The sequence below is a fragment of the Aotus nancymaae genome, unplaced genomic scaffold, assembly GCF_030222135.1.
Source record: "Aotus nancymaae isolate 86718 unplaced genomic scaffold, 86718_ANA_hifiasm-v0.15.2.pri h1tg000011l, whole genome shotgun sequence".
Taxonomy (NCBI): Eukaryota; Metazoa; Chordata; class Mammalia; order Primates; family Aotidae; genus Aotus; species Aotus nancymaae.
The window spans coordinates 59,558,035-59,569,423 of record NW_026988422.1 but is presented as its reverse complement, the minus strand read 5'-3'; the positions used below and the strand labels follow the sequence as shown (position 1 = coordinate 59,569,423).

The 11,389-nt window shown below is 39.6% G+C and overlaps 1 protein-coding gene and 1 pseudogene across 11 annotated transcripts in view; both read right to left on the bottom strand.

Annotated features, from left to right (window-relative positions):
• TTLL5 (tubulin tyrosine ligase like 5) overlaps positions 1 to 11,389 on the bottom strand; it is a 285,182-nt gene that overhangs the window by 2,560 nt on the left and 271,233 nt on the right. For 2 of the 11 annotated variants that reach the window (XM_064375048.1, XM_064375051.1), the window contains one exon: positions 4,166 to 9,577. The exons of 8 other annotated variants lie outside the window; for them this stretch is intronic. In XM_064375048.1, the coding sequence (XP_064231118.1) occupies positions 9,564 to 9,577 (14 nt within the window). In that variant the 3' untranslated portion in view covers positions 4,166 to 9,563. Of the gene's footprint in view, positions 1 to 3,850; positions 9,578 to 11,389 lie in introns of those variants that run through there. One more of the 11 variants, XM_064375045.1, reaches the window with a different exon arrangement.
• Positions 2,315 to 4,157, bottom strand: LOC135274258 (calmodulin-like; annotated as a pseudogene).

Genomic DNA, 11,389 nt, shown 5'->3' with positions numbered 1-11,389 from the left:
GAGTTGTCTTTTTTATTATTGAATTCTAAGTGCTCTGTATGTATTTTAGATACAAGTCCCTTGACACATACATGATTTGTAAATATTTTCTCAATTTCATGGATTATTGTTTTATTTCCTTGATAGTGTCCTTTGAAGCAGGAAATTTAAAATTTTTGACATCCAGTTTGTCTGTTTTCTTTTTTGCTTATGCTTTTGATGTCATATCTAAGAAACTGCTTATTGAATTTCAGAAGTTCTCTGCTTAAATATCTGGATACTAACTGTTTGGTTTTTATGTATTACAAACATCTTCACCCAGTTTGTGACTTGTCTCTTCACTCCATGGTTTTCTGAGACAGCGTTTTGCTCTGCTGCCGAGGCTGGAGTGCAGTGGCAGAATCATGGCTCACCACAGCCTCAACCTCTCAGGCAATCCTGCCACCTCAGCCTCACGCGTAGCTGGGACCACAGGCATGTGTCACCACACCTGGGCTAGTTTTTAATTTTTTTTTGTAGAGACAGAGTTTCGCCATGTTGCCCAGGCTGGTCTAGAATTCCTGGGCTCCAGAAATCCTCCCTCCTTGGCCTCCCAAAGTGTTGACTTTACAGGTGTTAGCCACTGTGTCCTGCCTGGTATTTTTTCAAAGAGATTGTTTTATAATTTATTAATTTATAAGATAAGAGGTGCTCAGGATAAAGATTAATTGTATTTAGATATGTAATTAACAAGCAATCTTTTCAGAAAAGTTTATTTCTTTATATTTATTTTCAAGACAGCATTTTGCTTTGCCACTCAAGCTGGAGTGCAGTGGCATGATCACGGCTCACTTGCAGCACCAATCTCCTAGGCTCAAGCGATCCTCCTGCCTCACTCTCCTGAGCAACCAGGACCACAAGCGTATACCACCATGCCTAGCTAGTTTCTTTTTTCTTGTACAGACGGAGTCTCCCTATGTTGCCCAGGCTGGTCTAAAACTCCTAGGCTCAAGTGAGCCTTCTGCCTCAGCCTGTCAAAGTGCTGGGTTTATGGGCACAAGCCACCACACATGGCCCAGAAAAGGTTTTTAAAAAATATTAGAAGACTTCTAGAAAATCCAGGAGAGTCACCATAAAAACAGGATAAGTTTATGTTTTAAAAAACTAAACAAACAAAAGAAACTTTTTTTTTTTTTGAGACAGGGTCTTAACTCTTGTCCAGGCTGGAGTGCAGTGGCATAACCGTAGCTTACTGTAGCCTCGACCTCCTGGGTTCAAGTGATCCTCCCACCTCAGCCTCCTGAGTAGCTGGGACCAGAAGTGCGTGCCACCAAACTTGGTTAATTTTTAAAGTTCTTTTTGTAGAGACAAGGTCTCCCTATGTTGTCTAGGCTGGTTTGGAACTCCTGGACTCAAACAATCCTCCTGCCTTGGCCACCCAAAGTGCTGGGATTACAGGTGTGAGCCAATGTACCCGGACCCTGTAAACGTTTTTAAACTTTCAAACATACATAAATAGTATGATACACTTCCATGTTCTCATCATCTGGCTTTGATAATTACCAACATCCCACTATTTGTTTCATCTCTTCACATTTTTTTTTCCTGGAGCATTTTCAAAGCAAACTCAAGGTAACATTATCACTCCACCCATAAATACTTCACAATCTATCTCTAATGGATAAGAAACAAAGGAAAAAGAAACTCCTACAATATCTTCATGGCATCTTAGAAGTTCTTATTCTTAACCAAGTCGAATTCATCAGTTTTTACCTTATGGTTTGCACTTTTTGGGTTTAATTTTACAAGTCCTTTCCGTTTACTATGGCCATAATGATACGGTCGGTCCTCTAATGTCTTCTTTGGCTTTTCATATTTGAGTCTTTAATCCAACCTGAATTTGTGTACAGTATGAAGCACAGATCTAATTCCATTTTTTTCCTACACAGTAACTGACTGTCTTGACGTTATTACTGAAGTCTATCATTCCCTCCTCTAACTGCTATGCGTCTTGGTCATAAGTTGTTTCCTATACATAGACCAGTTTTAGGTTTCTCTATTTTGTGTCAACATCTCACTCTCTTAAGCACGTAAGCTTGATGGTAATTCTTGTAATCTGGTTAAGACAAGTCACACACAGTCCCTATTGGCATCCCCATTTTTTACAGGAGTAGAAGTGTTCTTCTTTCACATAAATTTCAAAGAAAATAAACTAATATCCTCTCAAATATATAAATCAATTTTAAGGAGAAGTGATATCTTTTTTTTTTTTTTTTTGGAGACAGAGTCTCACTCTGTTGTCCAGGCTGGAGTGCAGCAGTGCGATCTCAGCTCGCTGCAACCTCTGCCTCCTAGGTTCAACTGATTCTTGTGCCTCAGTCTCCTGAGTAGCTGGGACTACAGGCATGCACTACTATACCCGGCTAATTTTTTGTATTTTTAGTAGAGACAGGGTTTTGCCATGTTGCCCAGGCTGGTCTCAAAGGGTAGCTTCGGCAATCCCCCTCAGTCTCCCAAAGTGCTAGGATTACAGGTGTAAACCACCACAACCTGCCACAAACTAACTTTTAATCCATGAACATGTAGTTCTCTCCAATTTCTGAAGTGTCTCTCGATAAGGTTTTAGATATACATATATTGTAATCACAGGTCTTACGTATCTTTTGTTAGACTTATTCCTAGGCGTATGCTTTGATGCTCTGTAAAGGGTATCTTTTCTGTAATCACATGTTCTACTTGTTTGCGCAGCAATACAGAAATGCAATCGATTTTGGAAAAATTCTCTGATAAAGCTAACAATCTACTTGAAATTCTCTCTGAGTTTACAATCAAATACGTTATCTGCCTCCTTTCTGATCCTATGTCATTTCCTGGTCTCCGTGTACTTTACTTGCTAGGACGTCCCACTACAACACTGACTACAAGTGACGGTGGGCTCCCTTGACTTGCTCCTCATTTTAAGGCAATGAATACTTTCAAGGAATCCCAATTAAAAGTCTAATGTTTACTGTTGGATTTGGTAGAGATACGTTATTATTAGAAGTGAAAATTCCCTTCTATCCTAGGAACTTTTTTAAAAGTCATGAAAATACAAATGCTAATTCTGTATCCATTGAAGGAAACGTATTTCCCCCTTTAATCTGTTACTGCAATAAATTACCTTAGTCAATTTTTACTTTTTAAATTGTAATTTTTTATTGGAAGAAAATACAACTTGACATGGATTTGAGGCAAACTGTGCTTTAAGTGGATTTTCTTTACATGGTTAAACAGTTTTAAAAGCAAGTAACAATAAAACAAAATGTTTCTGGTACAGGACCAGCAGTACAAAAAAAGAGTGTAGGAGTATCTGGATATACACCCCTTCTGCAACAGCGCAACTTTTAAAGTACACATTGTTGACTGTCCACAGTCCAGGTAGAGTTACAGCTCCACACTTCAACAACATGCTGACAGTTCCTAAAGGAAACTATCTTGAGAAAAGGCATAACCCAGATGTTCCCTCATTTGACTAACTTCATCTAAGCTAAGAGGTGCAGAAGAGCTTAGTTATACTCACAGTAAGCCATGTGCAACATGTTAATTGATCAGTTTTCTAAAATAAGGTTTCAGGACAATGACAATAAGATAAGGGAAGAAAACATAGAGGAATGAAGTCCTAATTACTATACATGCATTTTTTTTTGACAGCAGGAAGAAACCTTTCACAGGTAAGTTACAAAGAAAAGGCAAGTAAGTTTTGTACAAGAAATTTAACACATTCTGTACAGGGTCTTCGCTTTGCTGTCAATACCTGTGCAAACTTCATCATTTACTTGACCATCATCATCAGTATCTGCTTCCCTGATTATTTCATCAACTTCATCTGTTAACTTCTCTCCAAGGTTTGTTAACTTCTCTCCATGGCGAAATTCTGCAGCACTAATATAGCCATTGTCATCCTTCTCAAACACATTGAATGCTTCTCTAATTTCTTCTTCATGTCTGTGTCTTTCATTTTTCTTGCCATCATTGTCAGAAATTCATGGAAGTCAACTGTGCCATTACCATCGGGACACTAATCATGTCCTGTAACTCTGCTTCTGTAGGATTCTGCCCAAGAGGCCTCATTACAGTTCCCAATTCCTTTGTTGTTACAGTTCTATCACTGTCTTTGTCAAATAGTGAAAAATCTTCTTTGAATTCTGCAATCTTCAGTCAGTTGGTCAGCGATGCTGCTAGGGCGACCAGTTTCCGAGACGTGACCACACAATCACTAGGTTCGCTCGCTCCAGTCGGACTAATATCAGTTTCTAAATATGAAAACAATTGTTGAATTTCTGGGATAAATCTAACTTGGTCATGATGCATTATCTTTTTAAACATTATTAGATTCAAGTTGCTATTGTTCTATTGGGAATTTTTGCCTTTTTTTTTTTTTTTTGAGACAGAGTCTAGCTCTGTCACCCAGGCTGGAGTGCAGTGGCGCAATCTTGGCTCACTGAAAACTCTGCCTCCCAGGTTCAAGCATTTCTCTTGCCTCAGCTTCCCGAGTAGCTGGAGTTACAGGTGCTCACCACCACGCTGGGCTAATTTTTGTATTTTTAGTAGAGATGGGTTTCACCATGTTGGCCAGGCTGGTCTTGAACTCCTGACCTCAAATGATCTGCCTGCCTCAGCCTCTCAAAGTGCTGGGATTACAGGCGTAAGCCATCGTGTCCGACTTGAGTTTTTGCATTTTAATCCACAATTAAGAAAGTCTTGTAATTTTAGAACTTGTTTTGTGGACTGTCCTTGCCAGGTTTTGATATTAAAATAATAGAGTTGGAAAGTGTTCCCTCTTTTCTTATACTCTGGAGTAGTTTGTAGATTGAAATATTTGTTCCTTGAATGTTTAGTAGGACTCATCAGTAAAACATAAAAGCCTGGTAATTAATTTGTGGGAAGATTTTTTGTTCTTGATTCAATTTCCTTAATAATTAAAAGAATATTTGGATTTTGTATTTCTTCTTGAGTAAATTTTTGTAAGTTAAATACAAAATTGTTTCCATCTCATCAAAGTTTTAAAAATATATCAGCATATCAGCATAAAGTTATTCATAATATCTTCCTACAATCTATTTAATCTCCGAAGCATGTATAATAATGTCTCTAACTCATTCTTCTCAACTGTACATTTATTTTCCTCTAGATCTTTATTATTATTTATTTATTTTTTGACTTTTACTTTCTTTTAACTTTTTTTTAAAACTGCTTGAACCAGATACTTGGCACATTAACTTTCAGCCCTTCCTTTTCCCTCACTGTAAGCATAAATTTTCCTTTAGGTATTACTTTACCTACATTTCTCAAGTTATCTATATTAAACATTTTTAAATTATGATTTTTTTTTTTGAGATGGAGTTTTGCTCTTGTCACCCGGGCTGGGAGTGCAATGGCATAACCTTGGCTCACTGCAACCTCTGCCTCCCAGGTTAAAGTGATTCTCCTGCCTCGGCCTCCTGAGAAGCTAGGATTACGGGCACCCTCTATCACACCTGGCTAATTTTTGTATTTTTAGTAGAGACAGAGTTTCACCATGTTAACCAGGCTGGTCTCAAACTCCTGACCTCAGGTGAACCACCTGCCTTAGCCTCCCAAAGTGCTGGGATTACAGGCATGAGCCAACTATGATTTTTAAATTAGTTAACTCTTTCTTAATTTCCAAACATATGAGGATTTTTCCAGTATCTTTTTGTTATTGCATTGTGGTCAAGGAACATGGTGTCTGAAATGTGATTTACGGCCTACTACACAGTTTCTACAACGCCCCCACAGAAGATTGCAAAGAATGTGCATTATATAGTTATTTAGTGTGATGTTCTATACATGTCTATGAGATCAAACCTGTTAGTTATGCAGTTAAAATTTCAAGTTTTTTTGTTTGTTTTTTTGAGGCGGGGTCTTGCTCTGTTGCCCAGGCTGGAGTACAGAGGCATGAATACAGCTCACTGCAGCCTAAACCTCCCAGGCTCAAGTGATCCCCATGCCTCAGCCTCCCATGTGGCTGGGACCACAGGCACACACCACCACACCCAGCTAATTTTTTGATTTTTTTGGAGACACAGGGTCTCACTTTGTTGCCCAGGCTGGTCTCAAACTGCAGGGCTCAAGTGATCCTTCTGCTTCAGCCTCCCAAAGTGCTGGGTTTATCGGTGTGAACCACTAAGCCCAGCCTCTCAAATTTTCTTAAACATTACTTATTTTTTATTTTTTTATTTTTTGAGACGGAGTTTCACTCTTGTTACCCAGGCTGGAGTGCAATGGCGTGATCTCGGCTCACCGCAGCCTCCGCCCCCTGGGTTCAAGCAATTCTTCCGCCTCAGCCTCCTGAGTAGCTGGGACTACAGGCGTGCGCCACCACGCCCAGCTAATTTTAGTATTTTTAGTAGAGACGGGGTTTCACCTTGTTGACCAGGATGGTCTCGATCTCTTGACCTCGTGATCCACCTGCCTCAGCCTCCCATAGTGCTGGGATTATAGGTGTGAGCCACTGCGCCCGGCAGAAACATTACTTATTATCAGACTGTTCGATCTAGCAATTACTGAGTTACATTAAAACCTTCCAGTATAAAGCTAGATTTATCTATTTCTCTTACGGTTCTGTTAATTTTTTGCCCAATGTACTTTTTATAAATATGTACCTGATTTATTAAATGAAAAATATATATGCTAAAGTAAGTCAATGAGAAATGGTTGAAGAACTTTCTTGGTGAAACTTTAGCCATAACGTAGTGACCCTCTTTATTTCTTGTTATGGTTTTTGCCTGAAAATCTCTTTTGTCTGATAAATATAGCGACATAAGCTTTCTTTTACTTGGTATTTCCGCAACATATCTTTTACCCACCTTTTTCTTTCATCCTTTCTATACGCCTATGTTTAAGATTTTCTTGTTTTAATAGCCTAAAAGTAGATTTAAAAAAATCCAGGCTGACAATATTTCTGGTTGGTCATTTTCTCTTCCCTCCACTGCTCCCACCTCAACCCTGCCTGATGTAGCAGCCACAGCCATCCTGTGAAATCCTCTGCTGAAAATCCCTCGATGGCTCCACTATGCTCAGAAGATGAGTGCAGCTCCTCTCCTTGGCCCCCAGGGTCTGCATGATCCGGCCCCTTGTCATCTCAGCCTCATCTGTTCTCACTCTCCTCTGCTCTCTCGTGCAACACTACAGCTCCACTTGAATTTCCTAATCACAGCAGCCACATCCCTTCCTCAAGGCCTGTGCTCACACTGTTCCCTCCACCTGGAATTCCCTTCCATGCATATCTGCCACCTCAGTCCCTTTTCTTCAGGTCTTATACGTCAAAGGCCACTTTCTCTGACTTCTTTATGTAGAATGGTGAACCTCCCCATTCTCTATCTTCTTTCACTGCTTGTTTTTTTCTCTAGAATATTTCCTACTATCTCATGTACTATTTGTGTTACTTATTTGGTCTGTTGTCCGTCCCTCCTACTGGGGACTTTTGGCTGTTGTGCTCACTGCTCTATGGCTTGTGCCTCATGCCTAGAATACAGTTGAACACACAGAAGATGCTTGGTATATACTTGCTGCATTCATGAATGAATCAGCCTTTGATTTTCACTGGAACATTTAGTGGCCTCACATTTTTGAAAGGACCAATGCTTTTATTTGTTCGTACTGTTTTAAGTTGCGCTTTCTATTTGTCCCATCCTTTCTCTGTTTCCTTTTCCTCCTTGTGGGTTTATTTTCTCTCATTCCACTGTCTCTCTGCTACTTTGAAAATGTTCTATTTTTTAAAAAATACTTTATTCATTTAACAATTGTATATGTTAACTATGTAAAGCTAAAATTCATCAATAATCTTACCTTTTTATTGTACAGTATGAACTTAGATGACTTTAATGTTGAACATCTGCTCTCCTTGATTTACAGGATATGGTGGTTTGGATATTTTCATGTTCTTTTTAACCTCACAAGAACATTATCATCACTTTGTTGCTCATTATGTGGATATATGCCATATTTTACATTCTTTGCCCCCAATTCCTCCTGCATTTCAGGCCTTTCTTTTGGTCTTATAATACCTTCCTCTGTCTGAAATACATTCTTTAAACTCCTTGGCAAAGGTCTACTAGTGACAAACTCTTCTGGGTATTATGTGTTGGAAAATGTATTTCATCCTCATTCATGAAAGATATTTTTGCTTAAAATACATTTATGGTTTAGTAATTATTTCCTTTCCTCAACAGCAACATTACACTGTATTTTTGTTTCCATCTTTGCTGTTGAGATGCTAGCTGTCAATCAGATTGGAACTGCTCTGGTAATCCCTCCCCTCTGCGGCTGCTTTAACATCTTTTGACCTCAGTGCTCTAAAGTATGATGTGTCTAGGTGTGGATTTCTTGTGATTCACTGTAATATGTGTATCCTCCACTAGTTCTGGAAAATTTTTAGCCATTATCTCTTCAAATATAGTCCCTTTCCATTTTTCCTTTTCAGAGCTCCAACTAAGTATTTATTAGGCATTCTTAATGTGCTGCATTCCCGATCATTTATTTTTTTTTTCTTTTGGAACAGGAGTAAATGTTTATTAAAAAGCTTCAAAGCAGGAACAAAAGGAAGGAAAGTATAGTTGGAAGAGGGCCATGCAGGTGACTTGAGAGACCAAGCATGAGGTCTGACCTTCTGACTTGGAGTTTTATATGTTGGCATACTTCTGGCATCTCGCATCTCTTCTCCCCTGGTTTTTCCCTTGGAGTGGGCTGTCCACATATGCAGATGCAGTGCCATCGTAGGTGAGCATGCACAGAGTGTTTACTGGAGTTGTACGCATGCTTACTTGAGACGTGCTTCCCTTATCAGTTGAATGTCCCTAGGAGGTCATGTGCCAGTTAAATGCCGCCATTTTGCCTCTTCATGCACATGCTCAAGCCCACTCACCCAACTCCTGAGATCTTATCGGGAAGCTACTAATACCAGTTTCAGGTTTTTCCTATCTATAAGGAGACTGCCTTTCCCTGGTGCTGGTTGCAACTGATTATTGTTTTAGAAAGACAGTTAACAACTGCCTAACCATCACCTGATGGTCACCTGACATTGACCATCAGGTGATGCCGGAGTGGGTGGGGAAGGAGCCCTCTCCTGCCCTGCTCATGTCTGACTACCTACTATAACCTTTCCCCGCTCAAAAGTCCAAGACGCCGATTCTTTGGGGAAAATAGATGAAGTCAGTCGTCTGTAACTGCTTTCTGCTGACAGAGGGGTGGTAGTTGGCTGTTCTGCGGATCTTGGCCTGTTGCTAGCTGTCAGGGCGGGGTGGCTCCATGGTTGGTCAAAGTGGTATCCAGCCAGGCCCAAGGGTGACAGGGACAAGATTTCGTCTTTGTTGTGTTCCATTGATGGGCAATCTAGGGGTCCTCTGTAGAAGGGTGACTCTTGAATATCGAAAGGATGGTATCCTTCACTGAGAATGATCTGAAGTTTGATGGCAAGCAGGGAATGTATTTGAGTCACACAGCAAGGTATGTTACCGGCGGAAGGTATCCGAGTCACATGGCACCAGAATATGTTAGCAGTGAATCTGTATCTGTATGGGTCTGCAGCAACCTCAATTCTTGCCTGCTCAGAAGAATGTGACTGAGGGGCATAAGGCAGAAGGAGAGACCAAGGCAAGTATTAGAGCAGGAGTGAAAGTTTATTAAAAAGCTTTAGAGCAGGAAGGAAAGTACACTTGGAAGAGGGCGACTTGAAAGACAAGTGCCCAGATCATTTCTTTAAATACATCACTGAGTTCATTAAATCTCTCTTCAGTGAACTGGGTCACATCTGCAGGTAGGCCCATCCACTGATTTTTAAACTTTAATCATTATTTTTTCAATTCCAAAAGAGCTACTTAGTTCTATTTCAAATCTGCTTGGTCGTAATTTTAATTTCTTGGTTTACTCTCTCTTTTTAATTTCTCTAAACATATGAGGAAATTTATTTTGCATGATTTGGCAATTTCAATATCTTAGTCTAACACTGCTATCTATTATTTTGTTGGCTTTGCTCACGGCGTCATGTTTCTTTATTTGTTTTGTGATTTTAAACTCTGATCTCATAAAACTTAATCTGTAAGAATTATTTGAGGTTTGGGCTGGAGGAGGATTCCTGCAGATAAAATATGCATTTGATTCTGCTAAGTTAAACTCCCAGTCTGAAGTTTTTCAGGCCACCTACAGAATGTGAATCCATGCCCAAGTTTACAAGGGGTCCAGCTTGTGGTTATAAATTACCATCACTGCCTTTATGACCACAGTTACAGCCAAGCTCTTCCCCCTTCCCCCTTCCTTTTTTGTAGGACTTTGAAATATCAGCCATTGAAACTAACCCATCTTTATTTTTGCTTTGATGGCTTGGCCTGGAAATTCTTTTTTTAGTCAAATGTCTACAGATAATGCTGTCCTTATATACTCAATGCTGTCCTTATACGCTCGGCATTTAAGAAATAAATGAAGTTATATCTTATTATGTTAGTCCTAAAGTCAACAAGCAACACAAACATAAAATATATTCAGAACTACCCTAAAAAGTCTTAAAGCACCTGTAAAATACATCATGCCAGTTTGGCAACTATCAGGGAGTCCAACAAACACACTTATTCTTCCAGCCTTCTGTTCTTTTGTTAGCACCTGACTAAAGTGACTAGATTGTGTTTGGGGCCATAGAGAAGGCAAATATTTTTAGACACTGTGATCAACATTTGCCAAGGTGAAGTATACTTTGAGAATCACCTAGGAATAAAGAACCATTGAAGCCAAGAGCAGATTCACATTTCGTGCTCATTTGGAAGCATAAGTTACCTGAGAGGAATGGTGGATAGACTCTCCTAAATGATCTAAATCACTGTTTCTTTTATTGTCTGGGGGGACATGGGGAGAGACTTTGTCTGGCATATATTGCTTATTTTCACTGCTATACTCTTAAGTGTAGAGACCACATTTTACAAATTTTCACAGGACCCAAGGCACCTAGCATTTTGCCTTGTAAATATTTACATGACAGCTGCTTGGTAAATAGTTGATTGACCTATGATCAATAGCAGTGTTACCCTATGGGTAGCAAAAGACTTTCAACTAACAATACAAACTAGGCTTCTACAAACAACAAAAGGCCTAATGTGATCAGTGGCAATCTGTACTTCCAGGCCAGTATTTCTACCACGCATCAGCTGTCTTAAGGTAAGGGATACACATTTTTATGACAGCCTATGATAAAAAAGTTTATCATGAATTCTCTGCCAATAAAGAAGGCCCTAAGCCAGGCAGATGTGGTGATGCGTGCCTATAATCCCAGCTTAAGAGGCTGAGGAGGGAGAATCACTTGAGCCCAGGAGTTCAAGATTCAAGACCAGCCTGGGCAACATAGCAAGACCCTGTCTCAAAAAAAAGAAAAAAGAAAAACGAGAAA